Below are 25540 nucleotides of genomic sequence, written 5' to 3' on the forward strand. Positions count from 1 at the left end.
TGCAGTCATAATTGAAACTTATGATAAATGCAGCAAGTTTTGATACGGTCAATGTTACGCCTTTGTGTCAATTATAATAACTTATCGTGTGACACACAACGTACTAAACAGTAGAAAATCATTCATGATCATTTTGTTAATTTACGTTTTCTCCGTGCTTCAGCTTATCCGTATTCGCGCCATTTGAGCGTGTGATGTTCGCATTTGAAATATCTGGGATAGCACATCCTGAAAGGTGTTACACAACGCAAATAGTAAATAAAAATATGAATGGAATTATAATAATACCACTTAATTCAGGTAGGAGAAATGTTGAAAATAGAAGAATAATATTTTAATCCTTAGTATTTTCAGGTGGAAAACAACCCTTTTAACAACAAAGTACTTGCACCAGAACTGCATTAAGAACATATGAAAAATATATTTACTTTTACAGAATCACAAAAATGTTAGATGTGACTCTGCAAATCGCTCCTTTAGCTTTATGAGTAACAACTAAAAACAATTGTCAATTTTTGAATGATCAACTGGCTGATAAAATTCAGAGAAAAAGACACGGAAACAGAACATTTCTAGAAACTTACTCTCAACGCATTGGTACATTTTGTCGAACTGCCCTTTTAGGCAATGTATTTCTGAATTAGAATCCTCATCGTTTCCCATTTGATCAAAGTTTCTATCGCAAACGACATTGACTTTCTCTTCATGCGCGACCTCGCCATCTTACTCCTTTTCTAATAGGAAAAACCGACGACCCTTTTCCTTATTTAAACGACATGGCTCTAAACATTAATAAAACATGATAAAACATATTGGCGACCATCACAAGTCTAATTTTTAGCTTTTACATTACGCATTATAGGCAAAGCATTTAAATATAGGAAAAAGAGCAATGATTTAAAACGGTATCATTCCAATGCGTGCACCCAAATGATACCATTTTGGCATATAAGATATTCGCATGGTTCGACATGCATTTAACAATTTATTCAGTCATTATGATTCAATTGAAGAAAACTATTGTGCAGTCGAGATAAAGATAAAGATTTCAAGTATGAAGCAATATGATATTTTAACATTAAAAAATCCAAACCAATTCGGTAATTAAGGAGGCTTAGAGATGACATACCTGGTAAGTGTTCTTATTTTTCTCGTTAAAACAACTTACGTATATGTTTTGAACAATTTAGTAACTCGTTAAAACGACTTTTTAACTCAATATAACTGCATACGGTCGTTTAATAATAATTGTTTATGTTTGTTACTTTGGAAACGATTATAGTAATTGGAGTTAACTGATTCAGAAATCATTAGAACCAACGGATCACATGTGAACTTTGATGCTCATCTTTTTGAAGAAAATTGCCATACATCTTCTTTCGCATCAATGTAAAGAGAGAAGAATAGGTGTCCCTTTCTATAGTAAATATGTGAACAATACAGTTATAACGGGACCATTTTAAAGCTTTCTCATGATTTTAAACGCCATCTTTCAGTAAAAAGTTTTTATCAGCGAAAAGTTACATGTTGATAGTCACTCATCAAACTTTATTTCTGATTTCGAGATGAAAGCAAATGCCATTTCGGTGAAACCAAAATTAGCATGAACGCTCGAGCGTATTGGAGAATGCCCATGTACGCATCTGAATGTCTAGATATCAAGTGCATGTACAGTACCTGGTTCACAAATCGGGAATGATTTTCTTGGTTTCCACACACCATTCCGGCATGTTCTGACATCGGAGCGCACTGTTAAACTAGTACCGTTTTCACACTCGACACGGACCTGTTTTATACCACAAAAACAAACAAACATTTGTTACAGTAAGAAGGGCGTTAACAATAAAAGAAACGACGTTTTTTATTACATCAGTTTTCGGGTCCCAGGAGTGTACATTCTTATTGTCATTTGTAAGTAAGTATTTTTCACGAACTATTAGGAACACGAGTCACAAACTTGTGAATTGTTAGTGTCTGATGACCCCGATACCAATTTGGTATCATTTGAAAGAGTTTTGTGTGAAGAAAAAGAACAGTAAACATTTTGTGACAAAATATTACAAATAAGATTCATTGACCTTTAGAGATTATAATATATTTCCTTTGTTTCAGATTCCGGTAGAAATAAATGAAATATATACAAACTGAATTGTATAACGTATTGGTGTTTTCTTACACTTTAGTTATCAGCAAGCAAGTACCTTCCAAATGGTACAAAACTTGTATGGAGTTACCTGGTTTTACAATTAACGTTAACGTTAATGGGGCTATCAAAAAGAAACTAGCTTATTTGTGGGTCGGATTCCTATAGAACCGTCAACACTCTTAGCAATTCTCTATACTCGTTTCATACAAACATTCACGGATACATCCCACAAACATTGTGGTCGTGAACTGTTTCAGTCGATAATGAATATGACTTGTCCAGACCAATGTGCAATTTTTCTCTCAGAACAGAAAAGTTTTGCTGTTGATTTGACAATACGATCTTCATTATAGAGGAATAGTTGTGTTTTACATTTGTCATGATATTTAAATGAAGTATTACAATGTGCTTGTTGTATGTGTTTCATATATGTATGATTTTGTGTTACAGTGTGGGCCAACACACCATGCTTATAATAAATACATATTTAACATTTGGGATACATGTTTAAATGAGTTTGTATGAATATTTCTATATAAAGTAATAGGTTTGTGCATACTTTAAAATCCATTATGGATGAATAAAACGTATTTATAGGTCCGTATGTATGTCTTTCAACATGTGTATCTTATGTATTACAGCATTGTTTGAAATTCTAGTAACAGTATATCTTTTAATTAAAGTTTTTATCACCTTATATTTACATAAACATTTTATTCCTTAACGATGGTTTGTTGTTTATATATTTCGCATTATTTCTATATAAAGTGCAATGACATTTCCCATCGAAATCGCGTGCGTTTATTCGATACTTCTGTCCTGTCAGTGGGCGCAATAATACTAATGAGCGGGGCATATTTACTACGGAACTTTTTTTTCCAATGAAATCGTAGTTAACTTATTGGCAACATGCAAAACTGTAATCTGCAGTAAAGCAGTAAAAACAAAATAAGCAAACATAATTTAATTGATTTTAATTTAGATGATATCATGATGGAAGGAACAGTTGAAGAAATATTACATTCAATGATGACGACTTATTTTGGTATTTGGAATTGGTAAAAATAAAGCATCTGACAAAACATGAAATCGAGGAAATGAAACAATCACATATTGTAGTGCACCCAGCAACGTCAAGAAGAAAGAGCTCAGTTCAACACTAAGTCTTTTCGCGTCCTCTGGCTTTCCTTCCGCGAAAGTCCACGTTACCCCACCCAACGCCACTGTCGTTTCATCAGAGACGTTTCATCCTAATTGAATGTTTACTTCTAAAGAAATGACAATCTACTTGCTGGATTGTCCAACTACGTATTCCAACATGATTTATACACCAACTGATTCTTTAAAAAAACGCTTAACAAGTAAATTGACTGGAATTTCTCTCCAATTTGAAACCTCTATCGTGACTTAACAAACGCTAGTATCGAGTATCACGCTAGATATAATGAGAATTTGTAGGTGGCAATATTTTTGTTGTTTTCTTGTAACTGTTATTTGTTCATAACTCAAGTGGTATATTTCTAGTTGTAATACAGTAATAGTACATATTTATAATATAATTGACCTTGAAAAAATAGAAAATAAACATATAAATAAGGAACTATTTTATCTGCGCATTCATTGTCGTATAAAGTTAGGTTACCGAAGCTGTTCTAATTTTCCCACCATTGAGAACAACGAGAGAAAAAATAAAGAGAAAATGCTCTTGCATAATCTATTTATTTTAGCGGAAATGTAGATTTAAATAAATGTTAATATAAGTGGTGCTGTTCAAAATGACTCAACCAGCATTTTGAACTGCGCCATTGCATACCATACCCCCCAAAAATGCAACATGTCGATTTTTAATCCTAATATAAAAAAATGAACGAATATTAATTCACTGTTCTGTATAATCGCTGGTGTTTTTCTACAACATACCTTGTTTTTATGTAAGACTGTACCGTCTCCGGTAAATGCTTCACCGTTGACATAATATGAGGCGTATGGATCGTCTGGAATCGAACAGTTCAACGCTGAAAAGAAAATTGTATAGAAAATAAAGAAAATTCAATTGATTTTGATTTAATGAATATCGGTGAATTTATTTTAATTTTTGTCTGCTTTTTAAACATGTTGGTTAAAAATGTAAAATTATGCGCTCACGTTGTTTTAATGAAAATCATAAAATCCAATATAATTGAGTTGAGTGCGGTTACTTTTAAATAAATGATTTTTAAAAAGTCCAGACACATATTCAATCCTTCATTAACCATTGCTACCGATTGCGATTTCTTTTATTTACTTGTTATTTATGTCAAACCCGTTTTCACCAACCAATGTTAGTTCAAATGCCACAACGTCGCGAGGAGCTGTGTAATCTATCTGGTAATTAAACTTGGTCCTCATACCAAGGATATTGATACATAGTTAATATGGTTAATCTGGTTAAATTTTTATAACACATATGCCCTAGTTTGTTATCAAACGAGTTCGCATGTTTACTACTAAATTTAAGCCATGTTATCAAGATTTCATCAAGATAAATATGATTAAATTTCATGAATATTAGACCGAATATAATGTCAGTAGTGTGTTCTAAAGATCTTCTGAAAATTTGCCCCAGTCACCTATTTTTTTACCCCACGTGACCCACTTTCACAAACGGTGGATATTTCATCATTGGGAACATAATGATAAACTTTGAACATTATCTGATCGATTCCGACCAATATATGGTCCCTAACATAATATAAAAGTAACGGACGGACAACGCTAAAACAATTGTCCCGTCCCGGAACAACAGCTACACAAACGTTGTGAAGTATATGTGATGCAATAATGTTTAAGTACAATAACTTAATAACTAATATAAGGGCTGCTTGAAGGCGGTCGTTTAAGTGGAATACTTGGGAACCAGGACACGCATTACAATAACAAGAATGCGTTCTGAGTTGAAACATTTTTACAAAATGGACATATTGACACAAGATGGCCACCATGGCCCTAGACCGCTCACCTGTAAAACGGTCTAAACTGTTGGGCAGGGATAAATTTGACACAAGGGTCAGGATTTGAAGAAAACTTAATAGATGTTTAAGCAGACCTGTAAACCCCTTCCAAGACTTGGCAGTGAATTATTATTAGTTTTTGTAATCAGTCACTGTCTGATAAAGTCACTTTATTATAAATTCAAGTAATTAAAACAACATTTCCGACAAATTTCTAAAATGTTTGAGGCTGAAAATGTAGAATCTAGTGTGAACACAAGGTTTGTCCATATTTGGGCTCTATGACCTAGGTTTTGACCCAAGATGACCCATAATCGATACTGACCTAAAAGTTAACAAACCAACCTTACTGACAAATTTCCAGGATATTTGGACTGAAAATGTAGTCCTAAATAGTTTACAAGGGTTTTCAATACTAAAGCCCTGTGACCTAGTTGTTGATGCCAAATGACCCATATTCGAACTTAAGCTAGAAATCATCGAAATAACCTAACTGATTAATTTCCAGGATATTTTGGCTGAAAATGTTACCTCTAGAGTGTTAACAAAGTTTGTCTATATTTGGGCTCTGTGACTTAGTTTTTGATCCGAGATGACCCATACTTCTACTTCTCCTAGAAATTATCGAAACAACCTTTTTGACAAATTTCCAGGATATTTGGGCTGAAAATGTTACCTCTTGAGTGTTAACAAGGTTTTGGGCTCTGTGACCTAGTTTTTGACCCCAGATTACCCATATTCGAACTTCAGCTAGAACTCATCAAAACAACCTTTCTGACAAATTTCTAGGATATTTGGGCTGAAAAAGTAGCATCTAGAGTGTTAACAAAAAATTTCTATTTTGGGCCATGTGACCTAGATTTTCAACCCATATTCGAAATCTTCGAGTAATTACTGGGAAAAACATCCTGACCAAGTTTCTTGACAATTGAGGCAAAAATGTGATCACTAACTACTAAAACTAAGTATGGATGGACGACGGACGACGGGCGACAGACGACGGGCGACGGACGACAAACATTCATCGATCCTAATAGCTCACCCTCAGCCTACGGCTAAGGTGAGCTATGAAAAGCAAAGACGCAGATACAAATGAGTAAAACACAGTTTTACGGAGAGCTTTCCTAAAAGTATTTTCCATCTATAAATATTTTAAATAATGCTATAAAATAATACAGAGATAAGCCATGTTTGTTTTTTCATCATATACCATTGAATAAGGTTGATGTACTTGTATTCAATATTTTGAACTTAAAAAAATCCTATTGCAAACCAGATTTATGTAGAAGAGTTCCTTATATCAACGATACTATGGTTGTTTAAACTACATTTCAGTGTGTTTTTTTTTTCAAAAATCTCAGTAAATGTTGTTAATAAAAACCACTAATATTCATAAGTTGCACTGCTAAAGCAAACGTCAAACTTTTAAAGAATGGTGCTTCGCCTAGTGGCACCATCCTCGTACACAAGAGCAGAGCGGTGATGATTTGAGTACAATAAGATTTAACATTGCCAAACCCGTGCAGACGTTATTCCTGCTAAGGTTATTTGGAGGCATTACACAAGATTTAACTAAAATTTCCCCAAACCTCGTATATTTATAACAATACACACTAGGTTTTCTTTGTCCATTTGTCTAACAAAAAAAAAAGTTTGACTAGGCAAATAATTCCCTTACCTTGTTCAGTTTGGGTTATAAAAGCACTGACGACAAATAGGCTTAAAACGCGCACAAATAACATTTCCAACAGTTACAAGGTCACCAAAAGCATTTGGCTAATTAAGGGTTAACTGTGCCTTTATAGATACATCCACTGTATAGGCCGACCAAAAAAATTATTTGGTGCAGACGTTCGATAACATAGATCTTATTTGACAAAAAGATAACAAGTGGTTAGTTTGTTAAGATAAAGTGCTGGCTAGAAATTGTTGCCACTGTATAAACCTTAAACATCCAGGTTAATAATCGTGATGCTTGTTTGATCGTAATTATTTAATGATGAGGTAATGTGGTTTGCCATTTGACTAACAAGCTGATAAGTTGTTGGCACACCAATACTCAAGCCCCGCCCGCATAGTTACAGTTATTTTCTTACATATACGCTCCGAGTTGTCTTTCTATGCACTATTTGAAGAATTACCACACTAAATTTTGAAACTTACTTTAAGTCATTGTTTTTTTCGAAATTATATCAAAGATAATGAAACTACAACTAAAGTACAATACATATGTTCAAACACATCACATTTTGTATGTAGTTGATGTTTATTAGTATATTTCAATATGTTTAGTGCATCTAATCATGCAAGGAAGACAAGTTTGTTCTGCACAATTTAGTTTATATACATCCTGTGGGCTAAACGGATATTCAGTTCTTCCCTCTTTTTGGTTATCACTACAAAACACGAAACTCATAACCTTCCAAATCCTATTTCAATGTAGTTTTCATGAACATTAAAGTTCCAACATGTCTTCCCCAGCTTAACTTCTGACCAGCGTATGATAAGTGATAAAGCGATAATCGATAAATGTCGGAAGTCGACCGTTTACGATTTAAGTCGGCGAAAACCGATCGCTTATCACAATTAGATGCAGCTTATTATATTTTTATACCACTTAAGTTTGAACATTTTCACAAAATCTCACTTCGTTTAGATAATAAAAAATGATCGAAATGGCTTGATAGAATATTTCAGATGATCGATTATGGTTAAAAAAGACTGATTTTTCAAAACCGATGTAATAATTAATTTTAGAATGGAAAAATATTACTTTGCACTACAGTTAATGCTTATGGTTGCAATTCAAATACAGTAAGCCATTGATTTTAAGTGATTGGTCACTTAGTTAAAAACATCTCCATTTTCTATAGAATTGAGGTAACATGCAATCCATACTTGAAATAACGCTAAACTCCTTTCAAGGTAAGTTAAGGTTGTAGAATGGTCAGTACATATCTGTTGGTTTAGTTTGTTGAATGATCAGTGTATAACCGGAAGTTAAGCTTAGAAAAGTAAGTGATTATTAGGGAGTTTGGCTTCTGGAAGGGTCAGTGTTTAGTGGAGAGTTGACGATGTGAATGGTTAGAATATGAAAAAAATACATTAATTATACAATAATTTTAGAGTGGCCTTAGTGTATCAAATAATTTACATTAGGAGGCAGTTTCCGGTTTTGGCGTTTTGAATATTCAAAATGTCGATACAATTCGATGAAAGAATCAACAACTTATATAAAAATGTTCAAATTTGCCTCTGCCTATCGAACTATTTACATGAAGAGTCGGTTTCCGATACTAGTATTTCGAAGTGGTTTTATGACATGATAAGTGCGTTACTTCAATTTGTGTCACAAATGGCCCGGCTATGTGCCGTTACGAACAGATGTATAACTAAAATGTTTTCAATATCGTCTTGAAGCAAAGTTTAATTTTAAATGTTTTCCATTTCATTCGTATACATATGTATACATCATTGCACATATAAGTAGAACAACATTTTAACAACAGTAAGGGTTTAATGTTTCGTTCATGTAACGATTTACTGTTAACTCTGCAAACAAAGAAACAGACGACGTGTACAATAGTCTTCAATTGAGATTGAGGTTGTCTGGTGATTCATTTCGAGTGTGTACTTGACCCTCGTTCACATATTTTATGTCGGCGACCAAGATGCACTCTTACCACCAAATAATACATGAACCACAATTGATAGAATTGTTTAAATTTACCAAAAAGATCAATATCGAAATAAGTGGGTTCTCATGAAGGATACCGTGTTTAATTTTAAAGAAAGGTGCAGAAAACACGGTATTTCTACCACATGATACGATAGTTGATCACTGTTACAAAGTAAATACTTTAGGATCCACCAGACATCGTGTAATTTGTGCCTTTACAACCATTAAATACACGGTTAAAATATTCTTATCAGTAATTTATATTTTCCATACATGCATTATTCAGTAAGTAGTTAAAGATTTATCACTCTTACAAAATCTAATTTAGGTCTTAGGCTTTGAATACGACTGTCGCTTTAAACATTGTTGAAATTGAGTTATCGTTCTCTCTGTATGCACAATAATTCAAATTTCAGTACCGCTTCAAACGACGTTCGAAAAGCATAGCACTTTCTTTCATATTTTTAAATAAGTATTAAAAGGCGAGCTCTTATGTGAAATAATGAAGATAATTTATCATTAAAACAACCCAACCATTTCGTTTTCATTTCACACGAAGTCAACGAAATCATGTGTTGTTTTTATGTCTGACCGTTAAAAACGGATACAGAGATAATTTAGTTAACTCAGTACTTCTTTCTTATCCATAGTAACTTCCCGACACATCTGTTGTAAAACAAGAGTTTTCTAAATATGGAGCTGTAGTAATTTAAAGTGTTGTCGTTAAGTGGTTGATCTTATGGAAGGGCTTATCCATTAGTAAATGTATATCTAGGATCTTTCACGAGTCGTCATATAAAACACATTTTTATTCAACGAGTTCAGTAAATATGGAGTAAGCGAGCCTGTGATGACTGGTGTTATATTGTTTTATCATATGCTTTGCCAATAAAGACGTCGTTGTTTTACCTGCTCTAGTGAAGCCGAATACCACCATTTACTGTCATTTCATGCGCTACATGCATTGCAGAAATGTAGTATCCGGAATAATTCAAAACCAAAGATACATCTTATTGTTTAATTTCTGTTTATAATTTTAATGCATACATGATTTCCAGAAAGCACTATACTTTTAACGAAATCTGCTACATTTAAGTCGTGAAATCATGTCTAATAAGTTATGTAGTAAATGTCCATGACGTCAATTCAGGATTGAACACATTTAGAACCGAATGTTATCAGAAATGTTCTTTTACGATATAAAGACTAAAAACCACGCTTTTCTCTTAAGGTTGAGATGGAAAATATACTATTGTATTCAAATAAATAGAGGATATTTGTTGATTTCAGTGTAAGATCGTATTTTATTTCACGACCCATACAAAGGTATTAACCTTATCAAATCTTAACGAATACCCGTTGAAGCACTTCCATTTTAGTGTTGTGACCCTCAGATATTTTTAAGACTACTACAAGTAATATTTGTGTAAGATTGATCGGCCAATGCGAATCAAGAATACCGCTATAACTTGCTTGGATCGTACCAAAACTGATCATTCCTTGTAATTAATTGGTTTAAAACAGTAATTTATCTCAGGAAGAAATTATTTGACTTTCATGCAGCTAATTACTTATTGTTAAAGACAAGTTTGGGAATATTTATATAAATTTAGCATGAAAGAATGTATTATTTTCACAGCGTATATCCTTTGGCAAATTACGTCATGCTCTCTTCCAATCAAAGCGCTATGCTGATACAAACAATAACGCCAACTTTTACCACTTGTAACAAAATATCTGTCCAGTTTTCTTTATCAGATCAACTCAAGATTGTTTGTTTAATTGGTAGTTAATGGCCAAAAATATATTACATACAAAATATATACAAAGGAAGTCGTGTCATGGGAATGCATCAATGCAAGCATATTATATAAATCATTCATCTAAATTACCTCCCTTTAACTATTGCAGTTCAATGAAATATGATAAACATCATTAGTTAATGAGTGCACTGTTTTGGATATGCTTGATTTCAAAAGCGTATTGATGGCTTTTAAATATGTTCCATTATATTTCTTTATGAGAGTTATACAAATATAATACAGCATGGCTATACAATATCGTCCGCACGGTTAACTCAATCGATAGAGCGTTGGACTGTGAATTGGACAACCCGGGTTCGAATCCCGGACTGAGCAGGTCACTTCTATTGTGATTCGTTATGAAAGCCTTTTAACGACCAATCGCACTGTACCACTTCCCCTGGCATGTACAGAAGTTGCTAGTTCCATGCAGAGGTGAAGGCACCTAGTACTGGTTAACCTCCCAGGATAAGTGTGCGGTGGTTGAACTGTCACTCTGGGACCCTTCAGTGTGCTAACGCCAGAATACGGAGTATAAAATCCTAACACCTATATATATAATAAATTGGGCCGCGTCGCGACAAAACCTGTCTTAATGACATTGATGATGTTTTAGGGAAAACCGGATTTAAATGACGTCACGTATTTTATCCAGGAAGTGAGAAGTTAGATTTGTAAACACTGAAGAAAAAATAGATATTTGTACAGGTTATTGACTTAGATGTGTTAAAATGGATGCAGAGTTGGAGGTAAGTTATCTTTTTATGTTTTTCATTATTTTGTTCTGTCAAAGGAGGGCGTAAATTTGGTTTTACCATAAATTTGCACTTAGGTATAACATGTGAATAAATAACGTTACATGCATACATCACCTTAAATCGGCATCATAACATCCTTAAAAACCGGTTAAGTTAACTTATTCACTGTCTTAAACTCAATCCGTCGATATAAAGAAAGTGTGTAAAGATGGGTGTGGGTGTCAAAAGAAATGTTCACAACAGCTTAATGTAGGAAATGTGTATGAACACATACTTAACTTAAGAGAAATAGACACAAATGAAAAAGACATGTATACTATGGCCATCTTACAAGACGACCGCGCCAAGGCAACAACTAAGAAAGGAAAAAAGAGACAACGGATGCGTTATACATTTAAATATAATGGGTCCATTGTTTGCAGGCGAGCATTTCACCTCTGCTATGACATAGGAAGAAGTGCCTTGCAAGGTCTGATGGCGCACATGGCAACGAATGGGATCGTTCCAAGGACCCATGGAAACACTGGAAGACGGCACAAGCACGCCCTAACGTTTGAAGCTGTGCAGCGCGTGGTAAAGTTTCTCCTGAACTATGCAGAACGTGAGGGGTTAACAATGCCTGCAGCTCCAAGAGGGCGAGACAATATTCCGCCAACTTATCTCTCTGCAAGCGAAACGAAACTGAAGACATTCAAGGAATATGAGAAACAGGCTGTAGATTCGGTGGTTCCCATTCGATGTGTGAAGCTGACCGCCTTCAAGACAATTTGGTCGACATGTGTACCCCATATCAAAATCGCATCTCCGCGTGACGACGTCTGTGCTACATGCAAAAAAATCAGGAAACGCGTGATGGACGCTGTCGAGGAAGACGACAAAAAAGAAGCGACGGATGCATACAGCGATCATATAACGAAGGCACAACAGGTAAAGTACAAAGTTTTTTTGTATGCCAAAGAAGTTTTTTGTGATGATAATATGAATAACTGTCGCATCAATTTCCTGTTCTCGAGAAGCAATAAGAAAGTACCCGTGTAGTGGATCGAACCCATGACCTTTATAGTTTTTTTATGTACATAAATCATAATGTGCACACTTACTGAAATCACAAATACGAGTCTGCTATTCTCACCTATTATTATACGACAATGTCAATTTCTGGTAAAAGTGAGTTATATTCAAGGTAAATAAAAGAGCCGATTATAACTTTTTTTCAGGAACGGGAGTTGTACAATGACTGTATACGTCGCAGTACGGAGACGCGTCACACCGCTGAATGTGAGCGGTACCACCATTTCACGTTTGACTTTGCCCAAAGTGTTAGCCTGCCGCATTACTATAGACAAATGGGGCCCTTATTCTTCTTGTCCCTTCGGAAGATCAGTATATTTGGATTCCGAATAGATGGCGACCCACACCAGCTGAATTTCCTCATCGACGAGAACGAGACCATGTGGAAAGACGGTTCGAAATCACACGGACCAGATGCCGTCATTTCAATGATAGACTGGGCCCTTCAAAACTACGACGGCCAATCGACGTCTTGCTCCATCCACGCCGATAATTGTCCAGGTAAATTTAAACACAGAACAAATCTTTCACAAAGCATATACAATTTATTACTAGCATACCAATTTATTTGAGTTCAATTGTGACGAAAGCTGATAGCTTATAGAGTAACTCTCGAATCAATTTCCTTGCTTGAACTCACCAGTACTGTGTGTCAATATGAGTGGTCACAAGAATGTTTCCCGACTGGTGATCGGAATTTGCACCTCTTTGTCGGAAAGCAGACACTCTACCTCTGCGCCATCCCTCTTACTTCTATTGGTAATTGTCTGTAACATTTACAATGTCGCACCTTTGCAGTTTTGTGCGTGTGTGCGTTTACGTGTGTTTCTGCTTTAATTTGCGCGTAAGTGGACGATACATTCTGTACAGGAAATTAATTACACACATTCATGTATTTTTTCGCATTACAGGTCAGAATAAGAATAAGTATCTCGTGGGCTACTTCATGTGGAGATTCAGCACAGTACTATTGAGTATCTTATGCAAATACCAGGTTCGTCTATCTAAGTCATTATAGTAAATATATATGCATATTTTTATACATAAACATATAACGATTTCGTTGAATACGCATATATAGATGTATATTCACATTAATTTTTGCTTATAGATTATTATAAGATTTTATTCTCCTGCTGCTTTTACAACATCGTCTTTTTGTTTCTGCAACTTTAACATCGTGCAAAATACACATGCTCTTAATTAATAAATCCGTTTATCAAACTCTTGCAGGACATGCAAAATGCCTCGTGGATAGTGGGTTTGGAAATGTGAAGCGATTGTACAGGAGAACGGACTGTGAAAGCCTGGATCAGCTGGAGGACGTTGTGAACAAATACTCATATTCTAACACAGCGTTTCGTTATCCAGCATGGTCTTGGAGAAACTGGAAAGGCTTCCTTGGCGATCATTTCAAAGCACTCAATGGAATAAGGTAACGTCACGTTCAATTACAACTCATAAAAGGCCCATACCTTCTACATAAAGATTATGGTTTTACGATTGACTAAAAACCCATATATAAATAATAACCGCAAATGTTACAGTATGTTATAAGTAGCCAATCTCCGTTTATTTATTAATGAAAATCGCTTGTTAATCAAGTGTCATGCATGATTAAATTTCAAGAAGTACCAGTACTTTCGATTTTCGTCCACTGAGCCTGAACGTTCCAAAGGATCCTGCCTTCCGGTTCGAGACCCAAGCCCGACCGGATGTTGTTCAAGCTGCAGGATTTAGCCATTAGCCATTCCCGACAAGAATCATTATATAAATGCGTCCGACCATACGTTCGGCCTCCGTACCAGGACATTTTATGCCCCGTACCAAACACTTTATAGCTGTGTATGCCTTGTCGCCGGTGATTGTTCTATTGTTAATGTAAATTCACGACATCTTTTGTATATTCATATATATTTTAGACAATAACTCTAATAAAGTGATATTGAAAGGAAATGAAGTTGTTGATTTGTTTTTTAAAATGCAGTTTTTTGCATTCTGATGCTATGATTCATGTTATTCTTAACTGTTCTTATGTTGCTAAGCAACGAAATAAAAATTGAAAATAAAACAATTAAAACGGTCTATGTCAGTAATATTCTTATGAATATATTTACTCATAAAGACAGGTGTTCGCTTAATTATCACAAAGTTTTTACGTTAGTTGTTGGTATTTTACACGTCATAACGTCACGCGTTTTCAAAAAATCGACGTTTACCCCTGTGTCACTTAAAGTGGAAAATCTCCAAAAGTTTACGAGATATCAAAAATGAAATTACATATTTTTTATTGTTATAAACACACGTATATAAAAATGTAGAAAAGTCAAAATCGATATTTTGGTCATTAAGACAGGTTTTGTCGCGACGCGGCCCATATTATATATATATAATAAAATGTTGTGGCTTCAATGATTGCCGGCCGTCAATTACCATTCTCTCAAGCACAGTTATGTTCCATCAAGTATATGGAGTATATAGTAGTTCAACAAGTTGAAATCTGGCATGAACGCCCGTCCTTGGTGTGGTCGGTCCCGCGGTAAGTTCCACATTGCGTCATGTCGAAGGTCGTTAAAATTGTACTCCCTTGCCTAGCGCTTTGAATTATAGACCATAACTTGGAAATTTTGAGTTCTCATTGCTTGTTAAAATCTGTGGACAGCAGCCTTTCCTGGTTTTATATCTACCTTACACCAGTTACATTAAGGATACATAGATATAGCGCCCGGATCTATTCAGCAACAACAATCTAAATGTGAGTGGGGAGTGCGGTCAATGTTAACTCATTTTACTTATGGCATTTAAAATCACGTGTGTGATATAACACGGAACAAGTCGTAAAGCAACCAGACCTTTCAACCTGGCAAACAGGACGATTTGAAAATAAACATATTGTAGATTAAGCAAACCCGCATAAATGAAAAATATAAATTCACGATGAGCACATAGACCAATACAAACTTTTCAATAATTATATTCATTAGTGAATTGACCGGTATGCACTGGAAAAAAAACTATAGTATAGTGTTTCATGACCCCGAACACTATACATTGGATGAAATGTCTGCTTATGCACTACACACTAAAAAACAAAAACAAAACTTTTCTCATGAAACAAGTGTTTTTCCTTGTGTTGGATAATTTGATATACATTTGTATACTTGTACTTTGCACATCAGTTGCACAGGGGAGGAAGGTATATAGTTCAACAGTCGTTTGATTCAAAGATCAGTTATAATGTGGTCTAACGGTATTAAGAGAGCCGTAATGGAGAACGAGCCAAATTATGCATTGTTATAAGACCGACCAGGAGGTGCCTTTTGTGCGATCCGATTTTGGTGTCTATAATGATAATAACATTAAGAATACGGATGCTGTTTCATATAAATGTAGTAGCTTTAATAACATGTACGGATGTCTTCAAGATGACTATTTTGTCAAGAGAATAGCCGTATGGTCGTTTAGTTACGAGAACTATCGTAAGGAATGTTCGTATTTTGCGAGAATACGCTTCTAGTGACTCAGGCCTCGAAATAACTAGGGTTATTTTTTTGAAGCAGTCAATTCATTTTATAACATCAAATTTTCAAATTCTGCTTAACCTAAGCGTAGAGTGGAGACACACACGCAATTGTGTTCAGTGAAATTATCTTATGCAATATACTCGCTGATGAATGTATTGGAAGGCCAGGACTATTCGCAAATTAAGACTATATTAAGCAACGCAAATCGCCCTGTATCGTTCACACCGGCGAGTGTGCGATGACAGATGTCAGGTTCCAGCGGAACTACAGTTCGTGAAAATGTGTAGACACTTACAGTTTTTCAATCAGACAGAAAACGACTTGTCAATTTGTCACGTGTTTTATGCAATACGATTTAAAGGTGCAGTCTTACTCCCAATTAAGCATTACCACAATTAAAACAATTGTTCCAATTTACCGAACAGATGATTAAATATCGAAAACAATGGCTTTTATGAAAGACCGTCTTTAATTTTAAAGTAAGGTGCAGAAAACAATATTTTGTACCTAATGAGACGACAGTTGATCACTGTAAATAATTTAGGACCCATTTGTCATTGAATATTAGTTCGTTTTCATCTATTTAGCACACGATTACAACATTGTTATCAGAAATAAATATTTCCATAAATGCGTTATTTAGTGAGTAGTAAAAGGTTTACGAATCAAAATGTTTCTTTGTTATACATTTTTATTTATTTATTTTAAATACCTACAAATATGCCGAATCGACTACTTAAGTATTGATACCATACACTATATAATTTGTCAATATGTTTTTTTGTACATTGGTACAGATAACAACAAGTTATAGATACCTGGAAAAAGAACTCATACTGGTTTTGTGAAGTTTAAAATTGTATGCCAACAATACGATCACTATCAATGTTAAGCGGCACTATTAAATCATTGCACTTTCTATGTGCATAATTCCACATATATAAATGCTATGTTTTACAAATGTGTCAACCCGAGTAGTTGCACTGAAATAGATTCCAGTCATAAACCACGTTATTATATTAAAATTCATTAACACAATATATATCAGGTATGCACAGCCATTTGAACTAGTCTACTTGTGGATTCGGAGATGTTTCCAGCTGTTCAAGGCGATCGTACTTATATTCGCAAACCGAATTTCGTCTATTTCGCCTGTAACTACTATCGAACCGACCACAACACGCGTTTTCAATCGAGGTGTGATGTGACGATGCCAATCACTTTTCTTGTCCCTGGTGTAGTTTGGGTAAGTCTCATTCCGGGTTGCGACCCTGAGGATGAGGATAACATTTACGGTCCTGGCGTTGGTCTCTGAGGAAGTATCTCAAGTAAATAGGCAATGTTTGCATCTTAATATTTCAGACAAAACACATCAACACGCAGTAAATCATCTGACACAACATTTAGCAGAAACAAAGCCCCTCGGTGACTTATGCACAGTTCAAAATCCCAACAGGTATTCACGTATGAATATATAGTACGTTTAGTGTAAAATAATAGACGTGTTATACGGGATTCTTCCAATCCCAAACGTCTAAACGGGAATGTGCTAAAAAGGGGGGTGTTTTAAAAATATTGAAATTGTTTTAAGTGAAGTATTATATGACTGAATTTGATCATAAAGAGTTATATTCATATTTTACCATGTAAGTGAAATGTTATTTTGCACTAAACAAGCATTTAATGCATTAAAACAAGTTGTTTACCTTTCCAATAAACCGAAAGTTGACTGACACAGACAACAATTATGCGAAGGGGAACAACTCGATACAATCGTAATAACTCGGCCTCCTCCGACAAAGCTTCGAGATAGACCTCGTTAGACAATTGTAACAACTCGGCCATGGCCGAAATGTTCCGAGCGATTTAAAACTGTGCCCTGAAGTCTTGCAGGTGCCCTTTATGAATATATCGTTATGTTTTGACTGAATGAAATGAAAAAAGTCGTCAAACTCATAATTATAAGTTGGATATTTATATTTTGTGTACGGAACTAATATAAAATAACATAATCTGGTAATATTTCTTGTTTTTATGATATTTTATAGACGCTATATGCTTTAACCCGGAATCCTGATCGGAACAACTACCCACTTTTGATACTAAACAATTTGTACGTGAAGGAGTTGCCATATCAAAAATCTAAAAACATCCGTCAACGTACAATTATTTGGACTTATAGTACGTTCTGCACTGTCATAAATTTGCAATATTTTCCATCCTTAAAATGCCTTGTAAAGCGTTTTTGTAAAGCACTCTTGTGATATGTTCATCACTGATGTTTGTGTCTATCACCGAGAAATGTTTGAATGTCTCGTCGAAGGACTCACGCGCCTTAAGCCATCCAGCGCTGCCTGTGTGACTATCTATCACGTTACTTTCGTTACGACGCTCGCTAGTAACTGAAAGGGTCCTCAATATACGTGATGACGTCACTTCTTGCTACTGTATAACAAACTCTCACCTTAGCCTGTGGTGTCTGTTGGTCCTTAACATGATCATCACCTGATTAAAATCAGCAACGAAGCCTCGAAATAGCCAGTATCAGGGTTTTGTTTGTAAGCACCCAGGTTAATATTTCAGCAACTACTTTATGCATTGAAATGAGACTTTATACAGCAGTACTCAACCATCTAACCTACTTCAAACACCAAGTTAGAAAACTCTATTTTACATCAAATGCAAATTATGACCCTTTATTATTCTAATTAGGCCAAAAAATTGTTTGTTTAGGGTAACCTTCCCAAAATGTTTAGGTAGGGTAGGTAGGGATTATTTTTTCAAAATCTGTCGTAAGTTCAGAGTGTTTCCTTGCACATGGCAGTCTTTCCTACATTACTGTCATTGCATGACTTAGTTTTATCATATAAACAATAATTATGATCGTCCAATTCGCATTTATCCGCCCTTCGTAACTGTCTATCCGCTAACGAATATTGTTTTGCTCAGATACGGAAAAAAATAGTTAGGGAGGCGCATTTTTATAGGTAGGGTCGGGTTACTCGAAACAGACATATTTTTTTGTTTAGGCCTTACGAATTCTAGATTGGGCTTTGTAAGGAACCATATTCAAGTCAATAACTAAGCAAGTACATCAAGTATTGCATTGCAACTTAAAACATGTGTTCCCACCTATCCGACCTAATTAATTATTCAAATAAAATAACTCTATATTGCATATATTGCAAATTATTGCCCTTTACATTTCGACATGAACAAATAGGTTAATATATCAGCACCTACTTAATGTATTGCATTGAGACTTTAGACATTGATATTCAATCATCCAACCTACTTGAATAATCAAGTTATATAACTATTTGTTCTTTTCTATTCGACTTAGAAATTCTAGTTTAGTTTTGCATGCAGCCCGTTTAAGTCAATTATCTCAGCAAACACATCATCTTACATATATACCTTGCATAGGTACCTTAGACATGTGTTCCCAGCTATCCATTCATCTGAATTCACAAAAATAGATAAATATGCCTTGCATTTTATCCAATTATTTTCCCTTTTATTTTTCGAATTAGAAATGTGGGTTAAGGTTTTGCATGTAACCACATTTCTGTCAATGTCAGAGTCAAAACATCATGTGTTGCATTGAAACTGTATACAATCATCCAACTTCTAATCTTATCAAGTAAGATTACTTTTTCTTGCATATAATACATTTTGCCACGTTATTCTTAGCCTCAGTAATTCAGGTTAATGGTTTGCATGTAAGAACAAGTCAACAATTTAGCAACCACTTGATTTATTTAATCGAAACTTTATATAATCAGGTATGATAACTTTATCTTACATAAGATGGAAATTCTTCCCCTTTGTTATTTATTTTAGAAATCCCGGTCAACGGTGTGCAGGTTATCTAAATTTACAGTGATCCATGAATGTTCCACCAATACTTTTAAGTCCCCAAACTTTAAAGCGGCGTAATAGCAGGCTGTCTGTATGTAATGATTGTATATACCACAAAATTTATTTCTTAAAGTTGGCTTTTCTACGACAAATACATGTTAAAGCTGGTGACAGCAAAATATAGCTAACTTGTAAGATACGAAAATTATATTAAAACAGATAAAGATCTTTTTTATTGTAAGCTGTGAATTATATTAAAATGATATTACAAATAGATGTGGGGTCGGTTGACACATCTCGTCATGCTGATAATGGTATTTCAAAGAAAATGTTTGTTAAAACTTTGAAACGGTACTGAAATATTATCCTTAAGAATGCACCTAAAATCAAATACGTTTGCTTGTATCGGTTTTATGGCCGGAAAATATATTATTCCCCTACCAAATGAACATTATCAACGCAAAATGGTTGTTTTTGTATTTGTCAATAGGATCAGGACGCGTTTGCCTGTAACATATCGCTAAAGGTAAACCAAAAAGCGGTGTAAACAGACAATAACCATGTTTAAATTTATTGAGCCATGCAGATTCCTCCAACATTAATCACTGATGTTTACGTTAGGTTTATTGTATTGTAACGTGTGTTTCTCGTTTAGTGTTGTTTAGGCCTTGATCTATATGCCGTGTTACATTGAAGGCAACTGTGCCTGCCGCTGTAGTTTCCGTTGTTTTATTATGACGCTGTACGGTGATCTTGAAAAGATCTTCTGATCATTGTAGTCCGTCCAATGGGATTTCAGTAGTGTTTTTTGCTGTTTTATGAAACTTGATCGGCAATGTCATTGTTTATGTACATTAGCACAAACCCTCAACCGAATGTCAATAGTTTCACGATCATAAGATACACAATAAGTTTGAATTTAAAAACAAATAAAAAACTGTCAATTCATGTATTTAACTTCTTAATCTTTGGACATTTGTGGTACGTTCGTTTATAAAATGACGCCATTGCATTTAACCTTAAATAATGTGTGTCTATGAATGACATATATGTAGTATTGACTCGGGACTAACGTATCAAAGCTTTATTTGTTAATTTAGGGACAACAACTCTAGTTGTACTAATCCGGTGAATTATTGGTTTACTTTGTATACCACTTCTGTTTTTTGCATACCACTTCTGTTTAATTATTACTCGATATAGTCTTTTGATGGGAAAATGTAACTTTTTTGTCAATCGAAGCCCGGACAAAGGGCAAAATTTATGGTGTTTCTGACCTGTTGTAGCCTAATCGGCTTTTGCTTAACAGCAGTATAGTTACACACACCAGTTTATTAAATCATGTCTAAATGCAACACATGACTAGCTGTTGAATAAATTCGTTTATTTACGGGCATTATCCTCTGAGTTAGTGTTCTTATCCAGATTAAACTACGCGTGTTCACTGCACTTTAGCTGTTCACATTTCATATAAGTTTCATTAAATTTTCTCTATTAATTAAATATAGTAAACGCTCTGGATGTGCATTATTTATTTATTCTAACATAACTAAAGAACAGAAAGTCTAGTGTAGCTGGCCCGCTTTTTACTGTTTTATAGTAACCGACATTCCTTAAAAGCTTTAGTAATTTCAATATTTTAGTTACATAGAAATGGCGGCCATCGAAAAAATCTTTTCTTTTTATCAATCAAACGGCAATCATCTTTGCATCACTGATCGGATGCGAGCGAAACAATTCACTCATTATTGAACTAAGCTATACGCACTGCATGCACTTTTATAAAAGAATGCATATAAATTGAATAGAAGCGGCTCTGGATAAAGCATGTTGACCTCGAATGTAAAACTGAATCTTTTTTCTTTAATGAGAGTCCAAATTGCTAGTGTTAATGAGCCGATGTAGAGTAAATGCGTGTACTGCACCTATAAGTTAAATAGTTCTGCCTTTTGGACATGCACATTTATGCTTTGTCGTGACGGAAAGAGAGACATGATGTGTTGACTTGGAGAAGAGTCCTGTGGGAAATATATATGGTTTCCCATTTATGAAAGGTTTCGTGTCTAATACGTATGTAATAATAGCTAATTTTACATATCTCGAAAAAGCTCTTTAATTCATCTTACACACTACTCTTGATTAAATTGTGTTTTTGTTACTTTCCAGACGAAACTTACGCATGAACCACTGCATTATGAATTCATTATGTTTTGTCTATAAGTAAGTAGGAGAACATACGGTAACTGTTAGTTGTACATCTACGATCATAGTCGTCTCTAAGTGATCGAAATTGAGAAAAAAACACATTTTGTTTCAGCACAGGTCATTTATTTGTCTTTTCCAATGTGACAAGCGAGAAACATATAACTAATGAGCATAATACTATGTCTATTTAGAAATGTAATCTTATGTTACATAGTCGTCCAAAGGTCAAATACCACTTGTCCATATCGGACAAAATTATATAGTAATATGTACACATATTTCATCATTAAAATGTATAAGGATAAAGTCCAGTAGCTCAAATACCTATGTTCAAAGTTCAATAGCACTGAGAAAATATTGTCAACCGACAAAGACAGAACAAACACACATACAGTTCACACAAAATCAACACTTGATCTGGGACTTTGATAAATTCCTTTCACCTTCAAATACCCACAACATGTACAACATCAGATATCATAGAGATGGTAATCATCTCTACAAGATACACAATGCAAATTAATCGGGTTGCTCATTGACAATTGTGTTGTACCCAAAATCAACATATATGATGGCATGTATAAGTGCATCGATTAGTATATTATGTGAAATAAGTGTTTTCTATTGAAACCCAAAACAAAAGGTTCTTAGAAATAAGGCCTGGCATTGAAGAAAATTGTTATTGTGAATGACACCATACTTGCACTTTCTTACTACACCTAATGTATGTCCTTTCTCAATATAATCTGTTAAAATGTTGTTTTAGAAAAGAATAAAGAAAAGCTTAATCTGTACTACATGTATATAAAAGGGGAAATTCATCAACGTTTTATTGGATTAGTTGTGCACGTGTTAAATGCATTGTTACAGAATCACTGAATTCGGCATTTCAATTTGAATTTAAATGTGTTACGTAATTTGCGTAAAACTGTGTTAGTTTTTCTCATTACCTCTCTTGAAATGTAAAGGGTTATGGGGTTGAGCCTCCATTGAACATATTTAAACATGAGCAAGCGTGACGTGTGCATATTTATATAATGATACTAACAAACCCTTAAATTGCGATAAAGGGAAGTAGACTAATAAACAGCACCATGCACTAAATGACCGAATGGACGCGTAAATGATCTTACGATGAAAGAAATATAAGCATTAAAGTTGTTTTAAGGCTTAATTCATTATATTGATCAGTTATTATTAGCAAGTTATCCGATCCACTACATCGTTCTTAGATCCAACTAACACTTATATTGAATACCAGCCCAGTTCTTGAATTCCGTAAATCGAAATCAAGTACCTTGAGATTTACATTTTGACATGAAATTTTAAAGGGATTAATGCGTCGGGGTTACAAAATGGTACCTAGGTGTTATGTGGTTTACAAAAGTACAAATTGGAAGACCGCTATATTTAATACGTTCATAAGATTGCAATGTTAATGTGCATTTGGAAGAAAGCCAAATAATCTTGAATAATTCTAGGTGAGGAACCTAAGGGGATTTTTTAAATAGAATTATACATTAATTTACTGTACACTAGCAATAAACACGCGAGATTAAAGCAATGTGCATATATTTTAGTACAAATATGTTAATCAATTACTGTTATGACAGCAGCTAATTGAATTAAAATATCATCACATACGAAAGGCACTTATCGATAACAGTTTGGGGCCTCTCAAAATATTACTTATTCGATTTTAATGCCTGTGATTACATAATTGTAAAAAAGTAAAATCATGCGTGTCGAAAACAGCTATTCAAGGTTTTCAACGCTTTCATTGATAACGTATTCACCTGAAGAAGTCATAGAGCTGTTGCACCTAAACAATTTAACATGATACGGTATGAACTATATAACAAGAAATACTATATTTACCAATGTGATATCCAAATAAACTATAAAACCCATACTCATTGCTATAACGTCAGAAGAAATATTTGTAAAATTCTAAAATGTTTTCTTTATAATATTTTGTACTATAAAGCGTATCCCGTAAATGATTATTGGTCTCACAAATTTCTAAACTCGTTTTTTATTTGATGGGCTTGAAAATGATTACCACAAACTATTCGCCTACAAATAATACATAAAAATGTTATATCGATTTATCGACAATCTGTCAAGCCGTTGTAGTTGAAAATCAAATTGACAACTGGCAAAATCCTTAAAACGTCCAGATTTCTGAAGTGTATAAGCTTCAAAAAGGACCTTCTAATTCAATCTGAATGAACTAAATTTATTTGTGAAAAGCTTACATTTGTTGACAATAAATCGTTTAGAAATGAATATGAGCCATAGAAAGTAGAGAGAAAACTGACCATGATATTGTTTTGTGGCGTAATGTTTACAGAGACTTAAAATTTGGGCTATTAACTGAATTGTCGAGATAAATGTTAAACATTGTTCCGAATGTTTCCAACTTTGTTAAAGTTAACAACGTTGTTAACATCAACTTGACTGCTCCGTCATTTCTTATGGATAAGCATGCGATTTGCGGTATTCCGACAAATATTTTAGACGTCCTCGCACATCACAGTATGTTTACATATCATAAACATTTTTAACTTTTAAAGTTAACATCAATGCCATAAGAAGGTTATAAACTTGAACAAATGATGACTCTTCGGTCAAATGTCGAACAAACTAAGAAGATTGAAATTAAAAAACTTGATCGGAGCCGACATCGACCTACACACTATATGTAGCAAGATCGTTCTCATTAAATACGTTTTGGGATAGAACTCGGCTCTCAAATCGGTGCAAGGGGGCATTAACAATAGAGGTTATAAAATACTATTTTGCTTGTATATATTTAACACCCTCTTCTTTCATTACCGATCCAGATATCCTCCCGGGTTGATTACCGGACCCTTCTCCGAATTGTTCGGTAGCGGGTCGAGTGAGTGATGCGGCGATCGAATCTGATGAGATAGACATTTTCGAATAATTTTCAGGTTGTGCTTACCAGTAATTATAAACACACAACATCACCCAAATGAATCGCTCATTTTTTGACATCGATGTTTGTTACATACGCGTACTAAATGTCATTCTTTAACAAGCGCGAATTGTGCTCCATTGTCACCTCAAGCCGATACACTAGTGCATTCGCAGTATGGGGTGAAAACTATGAGAAAATCGAATTCGAAATAAGAATTGATAAATAGGTGTGATATACCGAATCGGGGCTGTTATTTTTTTCGATATAGCGATTTCTTTCGAGATAGCGGTTTCGGATTAAAAAATGAGTTAAACAAGAAAGGTATAATATCGGGACCGAAAAATAACTTCTAAATAGTGATAAGTTCTACTATGTTCGGAAAATAACCATACGTTAAAATTTCAATTTACCAAGGATTCCCTAAACATTCCGTTCAAATCCATTTAAACAATTAAAAAAACCTATTAATCAGGGTTCTCCTAAGGACATTTACTTACGTTAAAGGCAGGCATAGTTAATGTTCTATGAATCAATGTTACATTAGGACGGAAGTAAGTCGA

At 34.5% G+C, this 25540-nt stretch overlaps 1 protein-coding gene and 1 pseudogene across 3 annotated transcripts in view; one reads left to right on the plus strand and one right to left on the minus strand.

Moving 5' to 3' along the window:
- The window catches only part of LOC128240247 (uncharacterized), a 67293-nt gene that overhangs the window by 696 nt on the left and 41057 nt on the right, over nucleotides 1-25540 (minus strand). Inside the window, exons 12-15 of one of the 3 annotated variants that reach the window (XR_008262100.1) lie at nucleotides 4067-4161; nucleotides 1678-1786; nucleotides 585-782; nucleotides 146-228 (exon numbers count right to left, since the gene is read on the minus strand). Coding sequence is in view for 2 of the 3 variants with exons in the window: in XM_052956786.1 (XP_052812746.1) it covers nucleotides 146-228; nucleotides 1678-1786; nucleotides 4067-4161 (287 nt within the window). In the remaining variant the exon portion in view is untranslated. Of the gene's footprint in view, nucleotides 1-145; nucleotides 229-584; nucleotides 783-1677; nucleotides 1787-4066; nucleotides 4162-22143; nucleotides 24961-25540 lie in introns of those variants that run through there. The other 2 variants (XM_052956786.1, XM_052956788.1) reach the window with 2 other exon arrangements.
- LOC128240250 (uncharacterized) lies at nucleotides 12722-13885 on the plus strand (annotated as a pseudogene).

Source organism: Mya arenaria, chromosome 7, assembly GCF_026914265.1.
Source record: "Mya arenaria isolate MELC-2E11 chromosome 7, ASM2691426v1".
Lineage (NCBI taxonomy): Eukaryota > Metazoa > Mollusca > Bivalvia > Myida > Myidae > Mya > Mya arenaria.